The sequence below is a fragment of the Equus caballus genome, chromosome 25, assembly GCF_041296265.1.
Source record: "Equus caballus isolate H_3958 breed thoroughbred chromosome 25, TB-T2T, whole genome shotgun sequence".
In the NCBI taxonomy this organism is placed as follows: Eukaryota; Metazoa; Chordata; class Mammalia; order Perissodactyla; family Equidae; genus Equus; species Equus caballus.
This window is the reverse complement of record NC_091708.1, coordinates 43,852,613-43,874,907: the sequence shown is the minus strand read 5'-3', so window position 1 is coordinate 43,874,907 and position 22,295 is coordinate 43,852,613. Positions and strand designations below refer to the sequence as shown.

At 58.1% G+C, this 22,295-nt stretch overlaps 4 protein-coding genes and 5 non-coding genes across 15 annotated transcripts; 3 read left to right on the top strand and 6 right to left on the bottom strand.

The window, feature by feature from the left end:
• Window positions 1-322: 322 nt before the first annotated feature.
• SURF2 (surfeit 2) lies at window positions 323-5,282 on the bottom strand. 2 transcript variants are annotated; one of them, XM_023629242.2, is made up of 6 exons: window positions 5,014-5,282; window positions 4,689-4,843; window positions 3,910-4,013; window positions 1,364-1,555; window positions 995-1,152; window positions 323-427 (listed from the first exon to the last, which is right to left on the bottom strand). In XM_023629242.2, exons 1-6 carry the CDS (start codon window positions 5,089-5,091, stop codon window positions 347-349), a joined length of 768 nt encoding a protein of 255 aa, XP_023485010.1. In that variant the 5' UTR covers window positions 5,092-5,282; the 3' UTR covers window positions 323-346. The 2 variants fall into 2 exon arrangements, with proteins under 2 accessions (XP_023485010.1, XP_070108158.1); XM_070252057.1 differs by having other exon boundaries at window positions 4,530-4,843; window positions 5,014-5,172.
• On the top strand, window positions 5,192-9,428 carry SURF1 (SURF1 cytochrome c oxidase assembly factor). Of its 4 annotated transcripts, none has more exons than XM_070252054.1 (9): window positions 5,192-5,304; window positions 5,423-5,471; window positions 6,386-6,519; window positions 6,602-6,684; window positions 7,350-7,541; window positions 8,429-8,501; window positions 8,610-8,772; window positions 8,981-9,160; window positions 9,234-9,428. In XM_070252054.1, the coding sequence occupies exons 1-8, from the start codon at window positions 5,230-5,232 to the stop codon at window positions 9,127-9,129; spliced, it is 918 nt and encodes a 305-aa protein (XP_070108155.1). In that variant the 5' UTR covers window positions 5,192-5,229; the 3' UTR covers window positions 9,130-9,160; window positions 9,234-9,428. The 4 variants fall into 4 exon arrangements, with proteins under 4 accessions (XP_070108155.1, XP_070108156.1, XP_070108154.1 ...); XM_070252055.1 differs by having other exon boundaries at window positions 5,194-5,304; window positions 8,610-8,739; window positions 9,079-9,160; XM_070252053.1 differs by having other exon boundaries at window positions 5,195-5,304; window positions 9,079-9,160.
• Window positions 7,459-7,577, top strand: MIR9036 (microRNA mir-9036). Its single transcript, NR_128050.1, has one exon. It is a non-coding gene; the product is annotated as a microRNA mir-9036 (primary transcript).
• Window positions 9,429-9,640: 212 nt separating the features above from the next.
• On the bottom strand, window positions 9,641-12,476 carry RPL7A (ribosomal protein L7a). The gene is made up of 8 exons (XM_023629241.2): window positions 12,361-12,476; window positions 11,832-11,952; window positions 11,361-11,510; window positions 10,963-11,103; window positions 10,694-10,773; window positions 10,261-10,391; window positions 9,968-10,037; window positions 9,641-9,799 (listed from the first exon to the last, which is right to left on the bottom strand). Exons 1-8 carry the CDS (start codon window positions 12,361-12,363, stop codon window positions 9,695-9,697), a joined length of 801 nt encoding a protein of 266 aa, XP_023485009.1. The 5' UTR covers window positions 12,364-12,476; the 3' UTR covers window positions 9,641-9,694.
• LOC111770725 (small nucleolar RNA SNORD36) lies at window positions 10,117-10,183 on the bottom strand. Its single transcript, XR_002804131.1, has one exon. It is a non-coding gene; the product is annotated as a small nucleolar RNA SNORD36 (small nucleolar RNA).
• On the bottom strand, window positions 10,462-10,534 carry LOC111770724 (small nucleolar RNA SNORD36). The gene has a single exon (XR_002804130.2). It is a non-coding gene; the product is annotated as a small nucleolar RNA SNORD36 (small nucleolar RNA).
• LOC111770723 (small nucleolar RNA SNORD36) lies at window positions 10,846-10,920 on the bottom strand. Its single transcript, XR_002804129.1, has one exon. It is a non-coding gene; the product is annotated as a small nucleolar RNA SNORD36 (small nucleolar RNA).
• Window positions 11,590-11,664, bottom strand: LOC111770726 (small nucleolar RNA SNORD24). The gene has a single exon (XR_002804132.1). It is a non-coding gene; the product is annotated as a small nucleolar RNA SNORD24 (small nucleolar RNA).
• MED22 (mediator complex subunit 22) lies at window positions 12,459-19,647 on the top strand. Of its 3 annotated transcripts, none has more exons than XM_023629244.2 (5): window positions 12,459-12,632; window positions 13,210-13,385; window positions 15,122-15,202; window positions 15,854-16,062; window positions 18,831-19,647. In XM_023629244.2, exons 2-5 carry the CDS (start codon window positions 13,263-13,265, stop codon window positions 19,018-19,020), a joined length of 603 nt encoding a protein of 200 aa, XP_023485012.2. In that variant the 5' UTR covers window positions 12,459-12,632; window positions 13,210-13,262; the 3' UTR covers window positions 19,021-19,647. The 3 variants fall into 3 exon arrangements, with proteins under 3 accessions (XP_023485012.2, XP_023485013.2, XP_070108160.1); XM_023629245.2 differs by having other exon boundaries at window positions 12,473-12,602; XM_070252059.1 differs by lacking the exon at window positions 12,459-12,632 and adding an exon at window positions 12,743-12,862.
• The last annotated feature ends 2,648 nt before the right edge of the window (window positions 19,648-22,295 follow it).

Here is a 22,295-nt window from a genome sequence, read left to right as displayed (position 1 = left end):
TGCAGTGTGATCCTCTGGTGTTGTCCAGCCAGGGTGGGGCCCAGCCTGGGCTCCCCTCGGGATCTGCAGGGAGCCAGGCAGACTCTCTTGGCTTCACTGAGGACCACTTAGAAACCACATCCAGCCAGAATCCTTCCTGAGTGTGGGGGATGGGACCCTGACATCTGCAGGACAGACCTCCAGCCCTGCCTTTGGGGACAGCAAACGAGGAGTGGATGGAGAAGACCCTGGGACACCCTGACATTGAGAGGACGCGTGGCGGACAGCCTGAATAGGAACACAAGGGGGAAATGGCTGAAGGATTCTCCAAAGGTTGTCAAGATGCCTTCTCTCCAGCAATCTTTTATTAACCCGACTGTTTAAACGATCTGAAGCTCCTCGGTTTGCAGTGATGACTCTTGAACTTCTTGGAGGAGCGCAACTGCTTCTGTGGCATGAACAGAGAATTCCGGTCAGTGGAGCCTTCCCGACCCAAGATGAAGGTGGTCTGAGTCCATGGCCCCCCAGTCTGCACAGACAGGTTTTAGCTGGAAGCTCCTGGGTCAGCTTTCTGCCCATGGCTCCTGTTACAGCTGCGGGCCTCCATGGTGACTCTGCAGAGCCCCTTAACGGCAGCACCTCCAATCCCCAACCTTACAACAAAGACCCTGACCTATTTTGGTCACGATCCTGCTTCTCTACCAAAGGGGACAAAATCTCCACTCCTGCCCTGATGGCGAGTGCTGTCTGAAGTCGAGCCCCTTCAGGTTCCTGTGTTGCAAACGGGCAGTCGTCCTACAGACCAGCGGTCTTGAACCTGCTCTGTGCTGGTGCAAACCAGGAAGCAGTCCCCCGCCAGCCCCCATCAGAGCAGTCCCGGCTCCTGTCTTACTTGTGTATTGTCAACTTGGGATTTTATTTGCAGAAAAGGTTTTTTAAAAAACTTTTTCTGAAGAAATTGAAAATCACTAGAGGCAGCTGCTGCTGTGCTGGCAGCCCTGGAGGTACCGCTCACCTTCCGGCGCTTGAGGACCGGCTCCCGGTCCACTTCCATCTCCTCTCTGTCCTCCTTCTCTCTTGGGTGCCTTGGGTTCTTATCCTCATCTGTCAAAAAGTCATCAGTGTTGTCTCCGTGCTCAGTCCCTCCCACGTTCTTTCTGGTGAACAGCTCGGCTGGAAGGAATAGAGGGATGGGCTGTTATAGGTTGAGTTCACGCCCATGTAAGGGGCGAAGTGGGAGAGCGATCAGCCTGGGCCCAGGGCTGGAGGACACAGCGGGAGGCAGGAGCAGGCCAGAGCCCTCTCGCTGCTGGTAGGAAATGGACTGGACAGCCAAAACCCAAACCCATGGAGGAGGAAGGAGGGGGGTCACATTCCCACTTACGTGGGTACAGGTCTGTCATGCTGTCGTCACTGTCACTTGGGGCTGCACCATCCTCATCACTGGACTCAGGTTCCCAGAAGGCTTCTCTGGGGCGAGGTTGGCCGTCACTGTCCACCTGGCCTTCCCTCCTCCTCCTCTTGTGCAGGAGGCAGGCGGGCACGTACTCCACACCCTGCTCCTGGCACTCTGCATCTGGGAGACAAGCCAGCACATTGCCCAGTCCTCCCTAGTCCTCTGGGCCCCCACACCGCCCTACTGGGGACAGTCAGTGGTGGCAGGTAAGTGCCATTGGCTCAGTTCCTGCCGGGAGGAGGGAGGCTAACACGGGTGCGGCCAAGGCGCAGGAAGATGCTGGAGGTTCTGTCGGGCCTCTCGCACCAGCCAGGCTCCGTGAAGCAGTGACCGGGAGGGCGCTGAGCGGGCAGACTCAAGTGCAGCTTGGCACGGAAGCCATATTGACTTGTCACCAGGAGACTGAAGTCCCCTCTCAGGCATGGTGGCCAGGACCTGACCCTGGGTGGTAGGGCTCAGTGGAAGTTGGAACCCAGCCTTGCTGACCCTTGGCTGGGGGCAGAGGGACCAGGATGAGGCTTCCATGGAAGGACCTCTCTGAAGCCACACTGTCTCCTCCAGCAGCACTGAGGACTCAGAGCCTGGTGGGGGTGCTCACCGACCCCTGGTGAGGAAGAGGGCAGCGTGGAGGGGCCAGGCTGCTAGAGCTTGCCCTCCTTCAGCATGGGCCTCTCCAGTGCAGTGCAGCTCCCTCAAGGGAAGAGGGGGTGAGAGGGGAGCTGGCTCTCACTGTCCCCCAACTCCTGCCATCATCCCTCATGGGGTGGATGAGCCCTGCTGGGCCCTGACCTCAGATGTCATTGCCCACTTCTGCCCACCTCTGTACCCCTAGCCCCTGCTTCATCTCTGCCACCCACTCTGGCCCACAGTAGCCTCGTCCCCACCAGAACCCGCATACGGCATCTCCGCACAGCGCCGTCAGCCAGGTCCCTTACCGCCATGCTCCAACTCCTCCAGACCACTGCCGAAGTGGCCTCACCACCTCGTCCTGTCTCAGCTCCACGGCCCAGCACTGTCATTACTCTCTTAGGGGGAACCCCAGCCCAGGCCGTCCCCTAGCTCCTTCCTGCCCACCCCCAGCACTGAACATGGCTGGAGAAAACCAAATTCCCAGGCTCTGGGCCTGTGCGGGATCTCCACAAGGTGCCCAGGAAATGGGTGTCGTGCCTCCTCAATCCTCCACTTTCACCCTCAGGTGAAGACCTGGCTCCATTTCTTCATGGGGAAATAAAGCCTTTGGACTTTGCATGTTCCCGGCACCAAACCCACAAGACTGTGCCCTCATCCCAGCCCTCCCTCCCCCTGCCTCAGGGCTAGTCTACTGCCCCATTCTAGCCTGGCTCTGTCCCCACCATGCCACGTCAGCTGCCTTTGTCAAATCTCAAAGTCACTTTTCTGTCCTTATCTTCCCTTCAGTAACATTTGATGAGTCTCCCACTTGCTCCTTGAAACTCCTCGGTCTCAGACATCGCTCCAGCCGGTTCCTTCTCACTGTCCTGGGGCTCCTCCGTGCTCAGGCCCAGCCCTGGCCCTTTTCACCTGGCTCCATGGACACAAATGCCATCTCGGTGTCGATGACTCCATCATCTGAGTGCTGGCCCAGGCTTTCAATAGCCACCCTCCCTGATATGCCTCCGATTAAAATGTTTGAAGGGACTTCTAGTTTTCCCCCACAAAGCCTATCATCCAGACTCACGTTCCTAACTTCATGCTGCGTCATCCACAGATGCTCAAGCCAGCAACTTGGGGATCACAGTTGACTTCTTTCTCTCCCCCCTCCCCTCCTCTACCGATTCTATCAACAAAACAGCTAAACCCGTCCAGGTCCTTCCATCTTCCCTGCCAACACCTGGTAACCCATTGGGTCAGCAACCCAGCCACCATCGCCTTGACCTGGGTGACTGCACAGCCAGGGTGCCCCTCCCCCTCCAGGCAGGAACAATCTTGAGACACAAACCTATCCTTCTCTGTCCCTGCTATAAGCCCTTCAACACATCCCCCTGCACGTGCTCCTGACCATGCCCTCCAGGACCCTCTGTTCTCATTCCTCCTTGACTTCCTAACCCCACCTTGCACAGCGGCACAATGGCCATCCTTCAGAACCTCCCACAGCCCAGCGTTTTTCTACCTCAGACCTCGCCCGGACTCTTTCCTCTACCTGCAGCACTCTCGCCCCCACTCTGCAAGTTCCTCAAATCTCAATCTAAAAAGAAACTCTCAGAGAGCCCTTCCCAGGCCTCCTGTGTAGGGCAGGGCAGGCCCGCCTGGTTCCGGTGCCGTTCCCTCCTCAGCACTCACACAACCTGCAGGTACTTGGGAGTCAGCTTCCCGCTTTGCACTTGTCTCAACCATCGTCCCTCTCTTCACTGCACTGGACCGGCTGGTGCATCCATGCTGAGGCATGACCGAGACGCCACTTCTGCCTTCTAGGGATGCACATCCTGGGCAGGCTGGGTCCCACCACAGCTACTTACATTTACGCAGAGCTCTCTGGTACCGCCGGCCCTGGGTATGCCTCAGCACATGCTCCGGGGACTTGTTGATGTGACGCAGGGTGAGTTTGCAGAACAGCTGGTGCCTAAGGGGCAAGGAGACCTGGTTTGCAGGGACAGTCGACAAGCAAGGATCCAAAACAGTGGGTCGCCACCATGGCTGCATCTTGGAATCACCCCCAGAGGGTCTGACAGGGGAGGTCTACAATGTGGCCTGGGCATCGGGATTCTTAAAAGTTCCCAGGCAATTCCACTCTGCAGCCAGGGTGGAGAACCACTGAGCCACATTGACCGTGGCCTCCCCATCCTCCCCAAAAGGCCCCAGCATGAGAATGCACGTCGAAGACTTAGCCTGGGGAAGTGCTCGATAAAGGACATGCGCCATCGCCCTCTCAATTTTGACTACTACTGTCAACCGCACACTCAGATAAACCAAGCTCTCCTGTAGAGGCGTGAAGCTGACCCAGCACCAGCGCTCGGATCCCACACGAAGCCAACAGGCCCAGCGCTTACGAAAAAGCACACGCGCCCCGGGACGGGCCTCGCCCGAAGTCCGGGTGACATAGCGCCAGGATGCCCGCCTGGATCCGAATCTAACTCACGGGGAGGTGGGCCTGCAGACCCCGCGTGTCCTTGAGGAGCGCCCGCCCAGAGCGGAGGGGTCGGGCTTCGGAGTCCACCGCGTAGCAGCGGCCACACTCCGCGCTGGAACTGTCCCCACCCGTGGCCCCCACGGCGCCGGGCCCGCCCCGCCCACGTACGGGTTCTTGGTGCTGGGCACGATGTGCGGCTCGAACGCGGCGTAGTCAAAGGCCGGAGAGGCGCGAATCAGCCTCTGGTACTTCTTGCCGCGGGTGTAGACCTGGAGCTCGGGCAGGCGGCAAGGCAGCTCGTGGCCGGTCAGAGTGCACCTCACCTGCGGGCGGGTGCAGCGGTCAGCGGGGGTGCCAGGGGCGTGAGGGGGTCCCTGGGGTGGTGAGGGGGCCCTGGGGCGGCCGGGGAGTCCCGGGGGCGGTGAGGGGTCTGGGGCGGCCGGGGAGTCGCGGGGGCGGTGAGGGGTTCGGGGCGGCCGGGGTCCCCGCGGACCTTGCGGGCGCCGGGCTCCAGCCGCAGGCTCGGGTGCTCGCGCAGGAAGGCGCACACGTCCGCCGGAGGCTCGCTCATGGCTCGGCCGCCAGCGGAGCTAGAGTGGGCGCTGCTCGGACTACGTGAGGCCGGGGGCGGGGCGCGGGGCGGGGCTCGGCGGCGCCCCGGAAGCAGATGCTGCCCGCGCCCCGGAAGCGCCCGCGCGCCAGCGGGGCGATGGCGGCTGTGCTGTGGCCGGGGCCGCGGGCGGCGGAGCTGGGGCAGCTGCTGCGCGCGGCGGGCGCGGGGCGGGTGAGCGGAGCGGGGCGGGGCTTGGGGAGGCCGGGCTGGAGGCCGGGCGGGGGGCTCGGGCGGGCTGGGGGCCGCGCCCGGCCTGGACGAGCTCACCCCGCCCCTCGCGTCTCCGTAGGCCCCGGCCCGCGCGGTCAGGAGCGTCCTTGCGGCCCCCGCGCGCCCAGGTGAGGACCCGTCGCGGGGCGACCCAGGCCCTGGGGAAAACCCCCTGTCGCCGAGCTCCTCCTCGCGGGGCCGTCCGCACCGAGAGCTCTCACTGCCGCCCGCCCGCCGGGTGATGCTCGGTGCCTCCCGATGGAGTCTCGAGGGCACGCGGCCTCGCGACAGCCCGGGGCTGGTGCCTCGGGCACTCTGGGTCGCACACGCGGCCGGAGACGCCACCTTCGCAACGTCTGTCGGACTCACGAGGGGCCAGCCCCAGTGGGATCCTTGAAAGCACATCTGATCCCCACAGCTTGCATGTTGCCTCGATGCGCAGCGAGGGTGTTGTGGTGCGTGTAGAGTACTGTGCAAAAGAGCTCCAGGCCCGCGTCTTACCTCCCACGAGGCCCACGATGCTTTCGGTCGGTGGGACTCCCCCTCTGAGAGCTTGAAGGCACTTTGTGTGTACACTGCTCCGTCTGTACGTTTATGAGCAACGAAAAAGAGAGGCTGTTAAGAAAGCTGCATAAACCACTGTCTGAATTTGGGTCACGTTGCTGTCTTCACAGCACAGCAGCTAGGACCGGTGCACCGTGGTGCAGTAGAATGCATCTCAGTGTACTGTTGTGTAAAAGGCATGAGGTGTTTACATGAACTACCCAGGGTCATGATTGGTGGTATAGCCAGAACCAAGCCCTGGGACTCATTTATTCAGTCAACAAACATCCACTGAGTGTGTGCCATGTGCCAGCGACTGGGTTAGGAGCTGGGCTGGACACAGGTGCTGCTAGTCGGCTCCTGCCTGCAGGCTGTGGTCTGTTCACTCCTCCTCTCCCACATTCGCTCGGGCAAAATTGGTGAAGTCTTGAAAATTGACTGCTCCAGTTCTTTTGTTCTGGGGCTTCTGAGCCCATGCCAGTGTTGTAAATCTTTCTAGGGTTGGCCTGGAGGCCAAGCAGGTGTGGCAGTTCCACAGCCGAAGCACCTGCCACAAAAGCAGAAGACGACTCCTTTCTCCAGTGGTTCCTGCTTCTCATTCCTGTGACTGCGTTTGGCCTGGGGACGTGGCAGGTAAAGACTGGCCTCTTGCTCTGGTGGGTCTGAGCCCTTGACCCTGCTGCCATCTGCTCGGCCTTATGGTCTGTTTCTGTAGGTCCAGCGTCGGAAATGGAAGCTGAAGCTGATTGCAGAGCTAGAGTCTAGAGTTATGGCCGAGCCCATCCCTCTGCCAGCAGAGTGAGTGTGTGTATGGCTGTCCCCCGGGGCTGGTCTCACTTGAGGTCAGCAGTGGGGCCTGGCTTCGGCTTGCCGTCCTGACCCTCAGACGGGAGCCCTCAAGATCAGCCGTACTGTGGAGTTTCCTGGTGACCCCCGACCACCCTCGGGAAGCTGGCTAATGTATATAGAAAAGTCTTACCTCCGATCCTGGGTTTTACTCGTGCACATCTAGTGTACCCAAGGGCCCCTTGTGGCAGTCATTCTTAGCTGGTGGGTGAGGGCAGATGCTCTAATGTCATGTCTTGACACCAGAGTGGCATTTTGAAAAAGTGCCCCCAACGATTCTCCTGCCCTCCCACCATTTGAAAGCACGGCCCGAGAGAGAGATGTAGTCAACAGAGCGAGCCGTTCGTGGGAGCCGAGATGCCTGCCATACTTGGCTTGCAGATGGGTTTTGGCCCATGTATTTTATTAAGTTCCCAGAGCAGTTCACATTGCAGCACAGGTCCACATTGCCACTTGGCATCAAATGGGTCAGCTTCTCCGTTTGGTGGGCATGCCCTGCTGTCCCCACTGTGCCTGTGTCACCTTCTAGTTACTTCACAGGCCTCAGGGGCTTTGTGGTTTTCAGCCCTGAGGTTTGTCTTCACAAACCTCACTCCACGTCTTCCCTCTCCATGTAGCCCAATGGAACTGAAAAATCTGGAATACAGGCCAGTGAAGGTCAGGGGGCACTTTGACCACTCCAAGGAGCTGTACATGATGCCAAGGACCATGGTGGACCCTGCCCGGGAGGCCCGGGAAGCTGGCCGGCTCTCCTCCTCACCTGAGAGCGGTGCCTACGTGGTCACCCCCTTCCACTGCACTGACCTGGGGTGAGTAGGCGTGCAGGGGCTGACTGGACTGCCAGGTGCAGTTGGGGTACACTCACTTTCATCCTTCTCAACCCCCAACTTTGGTAAGTCCTGGGACATCCAAGATACTCAGAAAGGTTCAGTTCCTTGATTTGAAATTTACAATTCTGACATTAAGCCAATTCATTTATTTCTGAACAACTCTTGTATGTTAAACTCTGAAGGAGGAGAGGTGAATGGCCATTATGAATACATTATGGTGCAGCATGAGGGGCTAGCAAGACAAACTCAAGAGAAAGGAACCCTCCCGCTCTGCCTGGTGGGATTTGAGTCAGGGAAGGCTTCCCAGGGGGCTATTTGGGCCAAACCTGGAATGAAAAGATGGGAAGAGCATTCCAGGGGAAGGAAATGATATCGACAGTAGGGGGCACTGCAAGGTGGGTGACTAGAGCAGCTTCCCAAATGTTAACGCCCAAGTGAAGCCTCAGGGCCTTGTCAGCCCACAGCTTCCTGGTTTTAGGTCTGGGTTGGGTGGCAGTGCTGTCTCTCTAGTGGGCTGACTGATGTGTGCCAGGCCGCTCCCCAGTCAGGGGAGATGGGAGGCAGGTGCACGAGGCAAACACTGCCCTAGTTAAGGGAGAGGTGGGCGTCTGACCTCTGGCACTGTGGTGTTGGTCACAGGTTGCATGTTGCAGTGGGCGAGGCAGAAGAGAGGAGGGGGGAGCTTTTAGCCATCAGGCCCCGTGCACAGGGGAAGACGTTCCCAATGGCACCCCCACAGCTAGTCTCCACTGGGTCCTGTTTGAACCCTTGCCTGCTCCTGTCCTTGTTCCTGAAGATGCCGGGGCAAACATTAATAATCTTTATTCACAAACCCTTCACCTGAAGTGCAACTTTCATTACTCCAGAATCACCATCCTGGTCAACAGAGGGTTTGTCCCCAGGAAAAAGGTGAATCCAGAGACACGGCAGAAAGGCCAGGTAGGGGCGGGGGAACCCTTCCTTCCCTCTGGTGCGCAGGGCCCTGTGGAAGCCGTCGTCTCCATGCAGGGCCCTGAGAGCAATCTCACGCCTTCCTTTCCTTTCCAGATTGAGGGAGAAGTGGACCTAGTCGGGATGGTGAGGCTGACAGAAACCAGGAAGCCCTTTGTCCCTGAGAACAATCCAGAAAGGAACCACTGGCATTACCGGGACCTGGAGGCCATGGCCAGGCTCACAGGCACAGACCCCATTTTCATTGATGCTGACTTCCGTACGTTGTGGCCAGACCACCCCAGAAGACCAAGTAGCTTTTGTAAACACCCTGGTTCTACCTTCCTCTTAACCCTGGACACCAACCAGTTGCTTCCATTCTGTGTGAGGGAGGGGTGACAGAGGGCAGCACTGGGGGCTGGCTGGTTTCAGGTAAAAGGCCTTACTGGTGTGACTTGAAATTGGCTGTTCAAAACTGACTGCTCTAGGAAAGAGCTATGAAAGGTTCCAGGAAACCAGCTGGCCATTTAAGTGCCAAGAAGCTGGTGGCACAAGAAATCGAGGACTGAGCCCACTGTCTCTGCAGAAAGCACAGTCCCGGGAGGACCCGTTGGAGGGCAAACCAGAGTCACTCTGAGGAACGAGCACATGCAGTACATCATCACCTGGTGAGTCCTGTACCCCCCGCCGCTCCCCCGCTTTTCCCCTCAGAGCCCTGACAGCATTCACCTTCCGCCCCAGGTACGGACTGTGTGCAGCTACATCATACCTATGGTTTAAGAAATTCCTGCGTCGGACTCCTGGCATGTGATGAGATTAACTGATATAGCACTGTCCCTAATTAATTAGGAAGTTGCCGAGTAAGCATTATTTCAAGAGATTTGGGGTTATGTGGCATCATGTAGTATTGGTATAAATAAAGCCCTACACTACCTATGTTGTGCCTTCTTTCCCATGTGTCTAAATGAGCCAGCCAGCTGGTTGATCATAAACTCCAGGCTTGGTTCAAAATACCCAAGTACTACATAGGACCAAACAGTTTAAGACCGCTTTTTCACAATGAGACCGACAACTCCCACCCTACGTGGGAGAAGGACCTTGAGTCTGAAAACATAGCCACGACCCAAAAATGCACAGTTGACACTGACTGAAGAAGAGTTTTTATTACTTATGTACAGAAAACTCAACTGCATGCGCTCAGCTCAGCCCAGCTTGGTGGCCAGTTCTTTAGCCTTTGCCTTCTCTAGCTTGGCGATGCGAGCCACCGATTTTGGACCCAGGACGTTGCCTCCCCAGTGACGGCGGATCTGCAAAAGAAAGGCAGTCAGCCTGGCCTGTGGTTTTCTGAGGCTTTCAAAGCACCCTCGACCTTGCTGTTCTAGCCAAACAACTGCTCAGAAAGAGTTCCGAGCCAGCCAGTCCTGTGATGAAAGGCTGGACTTCCCCAAGACAGTTAACGTAAAGCTGCTCCTTACCTCGTCGTATCTGTCGTTGTAGTTGGTCCTGATAGCTTCCACCAGCTTGGCCAGAGCTCCTTTGTCTTCCCTAATGGGGCAGGAGGGAAAATGTGGGTCAGCGGCCTTCCAAAAGCAGGAATGCCTTCATTTTAGCTCCAAACAAGACTTTTGCCTCAGATACAAAATGGCCACATGGTTTATTCAGGTGAAGAAATTCGCAACCATCACCGGCAAAGGCTCAGACAATGCGCTCCCTTCTGACAGGCCACGCGCTCTAGCTTAGGCGTTAGCTTTGGGCTGCCCCTACGTACGAGTTGACTTGTGTGAAGGCGACGGTGGTGCAGGTCTTCCTGTGGACCAGACGCCCCAGCCGCGCCTTGCCCTTGATGATGCAGTAGGGCACCCCCATCTTCCGACACAGGGCAGGGAGGAAGACGACCAGCTGGAAGACACCGTTAGCTCTAGGCTATATTCTCATTAAAAACGGTAATTTAAATGCTAGCTTGGTAGCAACTGCTCAGGGTTAAAAAGCTCATGTGTTTGCACTTCACGGTTTAATTCAGTGAAAAACTCACATCATCGCAAGAGCCATGATTTGATCCCTTGTCAGTACTGACAGTCCTGGTCACCCCACCTTGGCCTACGGTGCCAGGCTCAGTATTTAGCTTAACTGTATCTTCCCCATATCAATGCAAAGACAATCTAAGTGTAGGAACCAATGGCTGAAAAAGCAGCCAAACGTACCTCGATGGGATCCACGTCGTGCGCGATCACTACCAGCTGAGCCTTCTTGTTCTCCACCAAGGTGGTGACAGTATTGACCCCTAGAACACACAGCCAGCTTACATGAGCATGGGGGTGTTGTGTGTGCACGTGTGGTGCGTCTGGGCCCAACTATGACTCAGGGTTAAAAAGCTCGGATTTTACTCTTCACGGTGATTCCAGGTGAAGAAATTCATGCATCATCGCCAACAGCCTGCCCGCGTGCACCCTGTGAGGAGGGGCCCACTCACCTGCTCGAAGGACCGGTGGCCTCTTAGTGGGGACATCCCCTTTGCCAGCAGCCTTCTTCTCAGCCCGGGCCAGCAGCCTCTGCTTCTTCTCTTGCTTTGTCTCTGGCCTGTACTTGTGGGCCAGCTTGAGCAGCTGAGTAGCTGTAGAAACAGCCAGTTTAGACATGCAGTTCAAGCTCTGATCTTTATCACTCAACGTAATTAACGCTAGATCTGTGTCCTGACTGTGCTATTTGCAGTTGAGAAATCCTCGAGCCACGAACGTAATCGCTTCGCTTAGGCTACCTTCACCTTCCGAAAGCTGGGGGACTCGTCTTAATGAACCCATCTGCTTGAAAATGCCCACCGCCCTCGCAAGGCCTCGCATCCAGCAGGGTCCGTGCCGCGCAGCACCTCACCTGTCTGGCGGTCCAGGGCCTGGGTGAACTGGTTGATCGCGGGAGGCACCTTGAGCCGCTTATAGAGGATCGCCCTCTGTCGCTGCAGCCGGATGTAGCGGGGCCATTTGACGAAGCGGGTGAGGTCCCGTTTGGGCTGGATGTCCTGTCCTGGGAAGCACAGGGCAACGCCGTGAGAGGCTCGCGCTCCCCACGCTCGCGGCCAGGGCCGCCCCTACGAGGGTGCAGGTGCATCAGCGATCTTGGTGGTCTGAAGGGTCGTCACCGTCTCTCAGATAGCAAATATTCCTTCACATCATCTGCACGCAAACACCGCGGGCCGCAGGGAGCCCGGCAGCCCTCTCCCCACTCAGCAAGCAGCCGAGGCGCCCGGCCCCGGAGAGCTGGGGGTCCCCGGCCAGGCCGCGACCCCGCCCGGCAGCCCCGCCTGCAAACCCTGAAGCCGCCCCGCGCCGCCCGCCCGCCGCTCACCGATGCCGAAGTTCTTGGGCCTCTTCTCGAACAGCGGGTTCACCACCTTCTTGGCCTCCTGCTTCTTCACGACCGCAGGGGCCGGGGCCACCTTCTTCCCCTTGGCCTTCTTCCCTTTCGGCTGCGCGGAGGCGAGCCGTCAGATGGGCGCGCCCCGCCCGCCGCCCCCCGGCGACCTCGGCGGGGAGGACGTCCTCGCCGCCGCCCGCACACCGACACCGCGGGGCGGCCCCGGAACCCTCGCCCAAGGCTCCTGGGCGGCCCCCACCACGGCGAGGGGCCCCCACCACGGCGAGGAGCCCCCGGCCCCGTGAGCCCCGCGCCCCGCATTGCGGCGCTGCGCTCCCGCATCCTCCTCCCCCAGCCCGCCGCCGGACTCTGTCCCGGCCCAAAGCCTCTATACCAGGCCCCGCGGGGCTCCCCTCGCGCCAGGCGGTGGAGGGACCCCCGCGCGGCCGCGCCCCGAGAAGGATGGCGGCGGATAAAGCCCGGACCCAGTTCCAGCCTGGCAAAACAGCGACCCACTCACCATCTTGGGCGGCTGGAGGAGAGAGAAAGAAAAGGGAATTGTGGGTAATATGTATGCGACCTCGAAGATCGCGAGAACTGGCGCTTGCGCGGGATTTCGGGCTTAAAGTGACAGACTCCTTTCGCCTACCCTGGGGTTGGGGGCGGCGCCTAGAGCCAGGCGGCTGGTCGGTGTGCGACGAGGCTCCGGGGATCTGGGACTTCCCGGGAGGGGCGCGCGCTCCTCCTCACCGCCCGGACCAGGTACCCGCCGGACCAGGCTCTGTGGACCAGGTGTGGGCTCTGGGGCCGCAGGGTTGGGTGGGCGTCTTTTCTCTCTGCGATTTCCCCAAAGTGGCTCAGAGACTGCGGGTTCGGTCGGCCGGCTGTGCCCTGCGCGGAGCGCGCAGCCCAGAGGCGCGCGGCGCGGGGCGGGGTGGTCCCAGCAGAGACCGCGGAGCGAGGCTGCCCTCCGGAGCCGCGGCGTGGACGGAGGGCGGGCGGCCGGGAGCAGGGCGGCGGGGGTAGAGTGGGAAGGAGGCGTCGGATGAGGGGCTGGGGCGAGAGTGGTGGCGCGGAAGCCGCTGGGCGGGGGCAGGTGGCGAGCTCCTGCCGGCCTCTCGCGGACACGCGCGCACCCAGCCTCTGCGGAACCCGGGCCGGAGCCGGCTTTTGAGGGGGTCCTTGGGTCATGAGCTCCCCCAGGGGGAGGGCGTGGGCAGAGGAGATCCCGCAGCGCGCCTGTGTGCCATATCGGACGTGTTTGTTTGGCAGAAACGGAATACCCGGAGATCTGCACGTTCTACGTGGTGGGGGCATGCAGGGTGGGTGGCTAGGGTCGTCTTCGCTCACTCCAGGCTCTGGGTCCCAGGTGCTGACTGGTGGCCCCAGGCCTCTGTCCCCTGCACGGCCTGAGGCCCTGCCATGGCCCAGCAGAGAGCCCTGCCGCAGAGCAAGGAGACGCTGCTGCAGTCTTACAACAAGCGCCTCAAGGACGACATCAAGTCCATCATGGACAACTTCACCGAGATCATCAAGACCGCCAAGGTGCGTGGGGGCCGCGGCTCTCCTGCCCCTCTGAGACCAAGGGGAGGAGCGGGCTCTAGAGACTGGGCGGTGGTGAGCTGAGCGACTGGCCTGCTCTGCTGAAGGGTGTCACACGGGGGTTGCTTTCAACAGCGCCCGCCCTACGTGGAGTGCGTGCTCTGGGCCAGGACGTGAGGATACAGCAGTGAACATACAGGCAATGCCCTTGTCCCCATGGGAAAACATCTGGGAGGGCGGCAGGGGGATCTGCCATAACAAATAGGTTAATAGATCAATAGATAAACCAACTAACGACAGGTCCTGGTGAGGCCGTGCTTGGGACTCCAGTCAGATTGCTGGGTTTCAGTGTCCAGCTCCACTGCCTAGCAGCCTAGGTTTGCATGGGGACCTGATGTCTCAGTGCCTCAGTTTCCCCTGTGTTAATGGATCTTTATGATGACTAGATGAGTTTATCTGTGTAAACCAGTTCCTTCAGGACCTGACAGGGACCCCGACATCGTAGCTGGTGGGAGTGAGTTCAGTCAGGAGAGAAGCTGGGGAGGCTCCTCCAGGTGGGTAGAGCGGTCAGCAGCTGGGTTGGGTCAGGCCAGCCTGCCAGGCTGCAGCCGCAGCACATGGGGCTGGACCTTGGCATGGCCGCTGCAGCCAGCGGAAAGCTCGTTTGAGCAATAATAATAATGATGAAAGCTCACGTTTGTTTACTTGTTTAGTGTTCATGACACGCCAGGCTGTGCCGTGAGGGCTGTTTGGGTTCTATCCCACTTAATCTCCACTAGAACTCTATGGGGCGGGTACCATTGTCCTCTCCGTTTTTGGAGGAAACGGGCTCAGAAGATTTAGTAACTTGCCCAAGGTCATTCTGATAATAACTGGCAGAGCCAGGATTTGAACCCAGGAAGTCTGGCTCCTAACCCCTTGGGGAGCCCTGACCCAGCCTGTCCTCTGGCAAGGCTCCTGGAGAAGCCCTGTCCAGTGGATGGACGGGGGCAGTCTTGGACAAGGCTGGCCAGGCAGGCTCGTGCATTTACCCTTCAAGGCACCTTGAGTGTGCTCTCTGGCCTGTCCTGACCTCAAGTTTGCCCACCTGTAAACCAGGGATGGCAGTCCAGGCTTCTGTGAGAAATTCGTAAGGTGATGACGGTCAAGTAGTTAACGTGGTGCTGGGCACTCCAGAAGTGCTCAGTAAATGGTGGCTTAAAAAATACACTGTCCGAACAGTAGGGGGCGGCCCAGTGGCATAGTGGTTAAGTTCCCTGGTTGGGATCCTGGGTGCGGACTTACACACTGCTCATCAAGCCATCCTGAGGCAGCGTCCCACACAGAAGAACTAGAAGGACTTACAGCTAAGATATTTCAACTATGTACTGGGGCTTTGGGGAGGGAAAAAAGATAACACTGTCCTTTTACTCATCCATCCAGCAGTTTGCTGAGTGCCCGAGCTAGTGACGCGAGTCCATACTGAACAGGGCTCACACCCCAAAAAGCACTGGACCAGATCTCCCTGCACCTGGCACAGCATCATCGTACGTCGGCATCCATTTTTCCTGAGGAGGTGCCTCTTACCTCCTTAGACCAGAGCAAGATGGGGTGGAGTGGAGCGGTGCCCGAGGTGTGTTAGCAGAGTCCAGGGTGGAAGGCAGGAGAGGCGACAGGACGCAGCGAGGGTGGTCTTCTGCAGCTGGTCACCTGGAGGCCCGGGCGCCCGCTGAGTCCAGGCTTTCTCGTTTGCTCTCCAGATTGAGGACGAGACGCAGGTGTCGAGGGCCATGCAGGGCGAGCAGGACAATTACGAGATGCACGTGCGAGCCGCCAACATCGTGAGTCACCAGGTGGAGGGCATGGCCTGGGCTCCAGGAGCCTTGTGGTCCCTCCTGGGTGCTCCTGGGTGGGGGACAAACCACTTCTCAGGAGACTCCCCTCGAGAGGGAGGGCTGTCTGTGGCAGCCGTGTGAGGGGCCGGCAGGTCGCGGGTCACGTCCATCCTGTAGAGTGCTGTGCAGGGGATAGAAACTTCCTTGCTGATGAGAAAGTTCCTTGAGATTCCTTATGGGTGCAATAGCAAATTGCTGAATGAAACAGGATGGGAATTTTGAGCCCTTCTGATGTCACAGAACAACGACATCAACCAGATACTCCCACAGGGATGTGCCTGTGGATGAAAATGCATAGGAGAGGTCCCAAAGGGATCCCGCCCCCCTGGCTGGTGTGCTGCCCCCAAGGACGAGCAGGGGCAGGCAGTTAGACAGGATTGTAGTTCTGTCTGTAGGGTTTGAGGTTTTGAGAAGCAGAATGTGTCTCACAGGAGCAGGAGCCAGAGGCCAAGTGAGGGTAGGGCCTGGGAAGTCGATGGCACCTGCCACCTCCCCCAGGCCTGCCGTGGAGGCGGTTCATGCGGTCCAGGTGGGTGCCGGGGACCCTGCCCTCCTGTCGCTCCCTCATCGTGCCTGCCCCTGTGCCCATCGCCACAGGTCCGAGCTGGCGAATCCCTGATGAAGCTGGTGTCCGACCTCAAGCAGTTTCTCATCCTCAACGACTTCCCGTCGGTGAACGAGGCCATCGACCAGCGCAACCAGCAGCTGCGCGCGCTGCAGGAGGAGTGCGACCGGAAGCTCATCACCCTGCGGGATGAGATCTCCATCGACCTGTACGAGCTGGAGGAGGAGTATTACTCATCCAGGTACAGATAGGGCTGGACTCCTCATGGAGCGGAGCCTGCAGACCTGGGCGCAGCCAGCAGCTGTGGCCCAGCCTGACCTGGCAGCCCAACCCAGCAGCCCTCAAGGTCCTGTCTTTCCAAACCCTTCCTGGTCTTGGCAGCAGAGCCGCGTGCTGGGTTTCAGAGCAGAGCTCATGGTCAGAGCATTTGATCGACAGACAATTACACCATCTACCAGGCCCTGGGCAGCGGGATGAAAACCACAGGACTTCAGAGGTTGGGAGGGCTGAGCCTGGAGAAGGAAGGGCAGGACCAACGTCCCTGTCTTGGGGATGGCTGCCTCTCTCTGGGCCTGTCTGCTCCTCTCAGCTTTTTAGTCAATATTTAAACATTCCAGCTAAGGCTGGGCTAGCTCCTTTTGGCAACCCAGGCCTGGGCCCAAATCCAGGACACCAGTGCTTGCCCAGGGATGCAATTCCATGTGGGCATCACCGAAACCCCACAGTGTGTGTGTCACGGTGCCGAGGCAGTCCTGGGAAGGAGGAGGAAAAAACTCAAGCAGAGGATGACCTTGAAAGCTGGGCCCCAGGTACTTGGAACACCGAGTTCCTATTCAGCTCAGCCTTGTTCACAGAGCTGGCGCCCTCCAACATGCCAGGCCCACCTGGGCCCCAGGGATACAGCAGTGGGCAAGACCTGTCACCCCGGCCCTTGTGGGACTGCTCTGAATCCTGAAACCTGAGGCTGTTTGAGCTGAAGGGGTCCTGAGAAATCAGAGTCCAGGTGTAATTTACACAGGGGAAACTGAGGCTGGAGACAGGAAAGTCTTGCACTTCTGTGCCCATTAGCTTGGAAAATCAAGACTCAGTCCAGAAGACATGTAGTCCAGGCCCCTGGTACCCTCACCCAGACAAACCTGTCCTTCCTGGTGTGGATTTAAAATGCTCCTTTTTGGGGCTGACCCCATGGCCGAGTGGTTAAGTTCATGCGCTCTGCTTCGGCGGCCCAGGGTTTCACCTGTTCAGATCCTGGGCGCAAACATGGCACTGCTCATCAGGCCATGCTGAGGCGGCGTCCCATATAGCACAACCAGAGGCACTCAACTAGAATATACAACTATGTACTGGGGGGCTTTGGGGAGAAAAAGAAGCAAAAGAAAAAAAGATAGGCAATAGATGTTAGCTCAGGTGCCAATCTTTTTTTAAAAAAAAAAAAGAGAGCAAGATAAAGATCTTTAAAAAGAATAATAAAATGCTCCTTTCAGCCCCAGGGAGGCCACTGGGCCTGTGGTCTGGGGCTTGGCTTCCCTGCCCTGGACTCAGTGCCACCCCTCATGGTGCTGCCCCTCATGGCATCTGTGGGAAGAGACAGTGTCACTGCCCAGCTGGAGCAGTTCTAGACTTTTCGAGAGGATTCTGGGGCTGCCTCTGGTCCCTGATGCCCATCTGCTCAGCAGACATACAGCAATTGCCTCCTACACACCAGGCCTTCAGAGAGGGATCCTGAGCAGATCCCTGGGGGGTTTCCAACCCCACTGGGGTCCTGCTCACAGCCCCACTTGGTTTTGCAGAATCCCTTCCTGTCCCTGTGTTTGTTCCTGTGCTGCCCCCAAGGGCCAGGCTTCTGGACTGAGCAGTTTCAGGACAGCAGTTCAGCCCTGCCTCTTGTGCCAGAAGGGAGGGGACCTGCCCAAGGTCACTTGGCAGGGCTGCAGGGGAACCCAGGGGGCCTGATCGCCAGGCTTCCCATGTCCTGGCCTGTCTGTCTCTGGTTCACCCAGAGGGGTTTCTGGGCCACCCTGGTGGCCCCTCCAGCTGTCCCTGGTGCCTTGCAAGGCCCAGTGCCTCCCTCGTCTGTTAACGCCTGTAAGTGGCCAGGGCTTGGCTGAGTCAGGGCTGGTGGGCTATGTGCCCCTCCCTGCAAGTCCCCCAACATGGGCTGCGCGTGCCCCACCCCAGCCGCCAGCGCTCGCCTCTCCCCTGCATGAGCCCTGCTGCCCGCGCCCGGCCTCCACGCTCGCTCGCCCACCTGCCTCTCGCTCATGGTTCACTCCTCCTCTGCCTCTCCCCCTCTGCTCTCCTGGGGACCCCACTCTGTGCCCAGGATGGTTTCTGAGACTGAATGCTGAGCGCAGGAGCAAGGGAGGTAGCGCGAGGCAGGGCAGGATGCGGGAGAGAGCCAGTTAGACAAGTGTGGGGCTGGTCCGTGCTCTAGAGCCACGCTCCCCACTTGCATCCTCACCCCGACTCTTCCAGCAGCCCTGAAAGCTGATGCTGTCAAGCCCGTTAGAGATAGGAGACCAAGTTCAAGTGAGACAGGGTCTCTGCCCTCAGGGTCCTTGCAAAGTGTGGGGACCATGGAGAGACCATAGCGAGCTCTGGACACTGGTTCCCACAGCTGGTGAGCAGAGGGTGGCCAGGCTGGCAGCTCCCTGCCAGAGGAGGGTGGGTGGAGCCAGGATGGGAGACGGCAGCAGGGGCTAGGATGGCCGTGTGGCAGTCGGGCAGGAAGGACATTGGTCAGTCAGTGGAAGGACCTGCCAAGGTCACATGGCCTGCTATGGCTGGTCCCAGAAGGTTCCCCACTTTAGGGTGCTTTGCAGGACCCTGAAGCAAGAGCAGACCCCTCGTGCCTCCTGTCAGCCAGGCCTGCTTGGCAGAGTAAAGGAGGGGAAAGGCAGGTCTGGGGTGTGGTCTGTTTCTTAACTCTGCTTCTGTCTCGCTTTTCCCTCCCCTGGCTTCCATCTCTGCCTGCTCCTGTCTCTCCTTGGGTTTCTGGTGGTGGAAAAGCTCAAGTCTTTGCGAAGCTAATGATCTGCCTCTGTGCGAAGCTTACTGGAGGCTGGACCTCGACACAGACTCCACTGATGGCCTCTCGGCCCCTCTGCTGGCATCCCCGGAGCCCAGCGCTGGCCCCCTGCAGGCTGCAGCCCCTGCCCACTCCCACGCTGGCGGCCCTGGCCCCACAGAGCACGCCTGAGCTTCCCAGGGTTCCCTCCCCGGGCCCCAAGGCTCTTAGGAATGAAATCTGGTGCTCCCTTCTGGGCCGCCACAGCTTCACCCCTTTCAGCCTTTCTTCCCACCTGGGGAGCCGCCATGACCTCCTTGAGTACCTCGTCAGCCCAGGGACAGCCCACCCAGGAGTGCTGGGGAAAAATAGTTCCCCCAGGCAATTGCGGGGTGGCCCGCCCCACCCCCGAGTTGTCACCTCCATTCACTGCCTTCCTGGTCAGCTGGGCAGAGGAAGTTTCCAGGAATTTGTCCTGTTGAGGACCTACATGTGGGGCAGATGCTGGATGTCAAGAGACCTGACCTGAGCCGGCCGTTTAAAATACCGGGGGTGGGGGGGAGAAGGGGGGTGTTCAGAGTGGACAGTGCTGGCCAAGGCCAGACTCCCACCCTCATGCCAGGCCTCCTGTGCAGAGCCGCCCCTCGACCTCCTCTGAGGGTCCCTGTACTAGCTGACTGCTCTGCAGGGCCGGGGCGGGGGCGTGGGGGGGGCTGCCTGTTCACGCAGAAGCCAGGCGGGGGACCTTCCTAATTCTGCTGTCATATGTATTCTCGTTATTTCTGTAATGAGACTGTTGAATAAAACCACCCTTTTGCATTGGTTGGTTCCTCTTCCTTGTCGTCCCCATCCCTGATCAGTCTAGGACCACCCTTGGTCTCCCAGTGGCTGTTGGAACAACAGCTCCTGGGCTCTGCCTGGATAACCTTGGGCTCCAGGTCAGCCTTCTCCCCATGGGGGCACTGGGGGTAGGGACTCAGTCACTTTGGGCTCATGACTGCATTCCCATCGTCTAGAACTGCCTGGGACCTAGAAGGTCCTATTTGGCAAATAAATGAAAAACTGCTGCCATTATTGCACATGACATGGCCCAGGTGCCGGCACCCCCGGTCCTACCTTGTCCTCACTGCACCCAAGTCAGTGCTGCTGTCACCTGCATTTCAGAGAGGAGTGGCCATGGGCTCCAAAGGGGTTGGAGTGTTGTGCCCACAGTCTCAGAGCTTGGAAGTAACGGCAGAAAGCAAGACTCAACCCAGATGGAATGCTCGGCCCAGTGCCTCCGTGCCTGGCTCACCTGAGAGGGGAGGGTCACCCAGAAGAGCCAGGACTTCAATTCTGCGCCCTGAATGTCACTGGCATGCTTTATCTCCTTCCCACATGGGAGTCCATCGCCCCAGTGTATGAAGGAGGTGAAAACCCACAATCCAGCCTCACGGACAGCGAGGGACACAAGCTGACCCATCTCAGGTCCTGGAGACCCCCACGGCCAAGCAGAGGCACCAGACAGGTAGAAGCCTGGGGTCTGGCCCTGCTTTCTGGGTGGCCTGGGGAAGTCGCATCTCCTCTGAGTGTTTCCCTGTTGATAAAATAGGTGGTCTTTTACTGCCGTATTTCACTGCAGAAATAACTTGTACCTAACCGCTAAGGAAGAGAAAGGTTACAACAAAATGGAAGCACATGAGGGGAAAAGGCTGGAAGGAGTGGGCCAGACTTAGGGTGGGGTTCCAGTTGTCCTCAATTTCTAAAAACCTGAGAAAGTCGTCTTTATCATCAATTTTACTTTCCGCTGGGCCAGTGCCACCATGCCCCCTGGAAGTGAAGTAGTTTCTTCCCTCTCAAAGCGAGGCAGCTCTGCGTCCTTGTCCTCTCCAGCCTGCGCCCCTGGCAGCAGGACTTGGTGGAGAAATGGGCTGTTTCCAGTTCTCTTGAGCCTGTGCCAAGCAGGTTTTGTCTCCGACTCTGGCCAAGCTACACTAATATATTAAAGTCCCCTGTGGGCTCCACATTGCTAAACCCTGGTCAATCCTCAGTCCTTATCGCCTTTTGATCCTAAGCTTTTTATTCAAGAATGTTCAAACCCTTGGAAAAGTTAGAAGACAGCATAAAGAACACCCACACAGACCTTTTCTGGAGTCACCTTCTGCACCTCTGCTCACTCTTCCTTATATATTAAGGCCATCTGAATGTCACTGCAGACCTCGTGACACCTCACCCCTGAGTACTTGTCAGCTTGTCCCTATTCTTCATAGCCCAATGCCAGCATCACACCCAAGACGAACAATTATTCCATCATCACCTAGTACCATCCACGACATAGTCTAACTTCCCCAAATCTTTTTATACCTATTTCTATTTGGCATTGCATTTAGTTATCATTTCTTACAGTCTTTTAAAATCTAGAACACACTGGAGCCGGCCCCGTGGCCTAGTGGTTAAGTTCGTGCACTCTGCTTTGGCGGCCCAGGGTTTCGCCAGTTCGGATTCTGGGTGTGGACATGGCACCGCTCATCAGGCCATGCTGAGGTGGCGTACCACAACTAGAAGGACCCACAACTAAAAATACACAACAATGTACGGGGGGGGGGAGGGGCTTTGGGGAGAAAAAGGAAAAATAAAATCTTTAAAATATAGAACACACATAGGGGCCAGCCTGGTGGCACAGTGGTTAAGTTCACGCACTCTGCTTTGGTGGCCAGCGGTTTGCAGGTTCAGATCCCAGGTGTGGACCTACACACCACTCATCAGCCATGTTGTGGCAGCATCCCACATACAAAATAGAGGCAGACAGACACAGATGTTAGTTCAGCGACAATCTTCCTCACCAAAACATAAATAAATATTATAGAAAGTTCTCAGTAAAAAAATACTTAAAAAAATCTAGAACACAATCAGGGTGGCTGGAGTGGGTCGAGTGGAATTCTGGATATACTCTCAAGGGAGAGCTGACAGGATTTGCCCGAGGACTGGATGTGGGGAGTAAGGAGTCAGGCCCACGTGCCTGGAAGCATGGAGCTGCCTTAACTGAGATGGGGAAGGAAGGCGGTGGGGAGGTCAAGACCCCCATTCTGGACACAGAGGTGGACATGTGTTACATAGCCAAACGTGGGTCTGGAGTTCAGGGGAGTCATCGGCAGTCAAGCCACGAGCCCCAAAAGGGATCAGTGAGGGGGGAGAGGCGACAGAAGAGAGAAGTGGTTCAGAGAGCCAGAGAGAAGGAGGAGCAGAGTGGGGAAGAAGAGGGCGTGCTGTCTGGGGCCTCCGAAGCCACGTGAAGACAGGGTTTCAGGGAAGAGTGAGGATCAGTTAGCCAAAGCCTCCAGACACGACACACAGAACAGGTAACTGTTAACATTACGAAGGGCCATAATCAAGAGCTACACTCCGAATGTGACTTTATTCTCCCCTTGGGAGCACGGCAACTCTGGTGGCATCTACACCCACCACTCCCAAGTCCAGTGAAGACCTGC

Coding starts and splice junctions, on each gene's coding strand:
- MED22 (XM_023629244.2), top strand. CDS start 13,263: ATGGCCCAGCAGAGAGCCCTGCCGCAGAGCAAGGAGACGCTGCTGCAG. Junction 13,386..15,121: donor AGATCATCAAGACCGCCAAG/GTGCGTGGGGGC, acceptor TTTGCTCTCCAG/ATTGAGGACGAGACGCAGGT. Junction 15,203..15,853: donor ACGTGCGAGCCGCCAACATC/GTGAGTCACCAG, acceptor CCATCGCCACAG/GTCCGAGCTGGCGAATCCCT.
- SURF2 (XM_070252057.1), bottom strand. CDS start 5,091: ATGAGCGAGCCTCCGGCGGACGTGTGCGCCTTCCTGCGCGAGCACCCG. Junction 4,014..4,529: donor GTCTGCAGGCCCACCTCCCC/GTGAGTTAGATT, acceptor CTTGCCCCTTAG/GCACCAGCTGTTCTGCAAAC. Junction 1,556..3,909: donor CCAGAGAGCTCTGCGTAAAT/GTAAGTAGCTGT, acceptor CTTGTCTCCCAG/ATGCAGAGTGCCAGGAGCAG.
- RPL7A (XM_023629241.2), bottom strand. Junction 10,774..10,962: donor GCCACCGGTCCTTCGAGCAG/GTGAGTGGGCCC, acceptor TGTGTGTTCTAG/GGGTCAATACTGTCACCACC. Junction 10,392..10,693: donor ACGACGTGGATCCCATCGAG/GTACGTTTGGCT, acceptor GGTGTCTTCCAG/CTGGTCGTCTTCCTCCCTGC.
- SURF1 (XM_070252053.1), top strand. CDS start 5,230: ATGGCGGCTGTGCTGTGGCCGGGGCCGCGGGCGGCGGAGCTGGGGCAG. Junction 5,472..6,385: donor TGCGGCCCCCGCGCGCCCAG/GTGAGGACCCGT, acceptor AAATCTTTCTAG/GGTTGGCCTGGAGGCCAAGC. Junction 7,542..8,428: donor TTCCACTGCACTGACCTGGG/GTGAGTAGGCGT, acceptor TCATTACTCCAG/AATCACCATCCTGGTCAACA.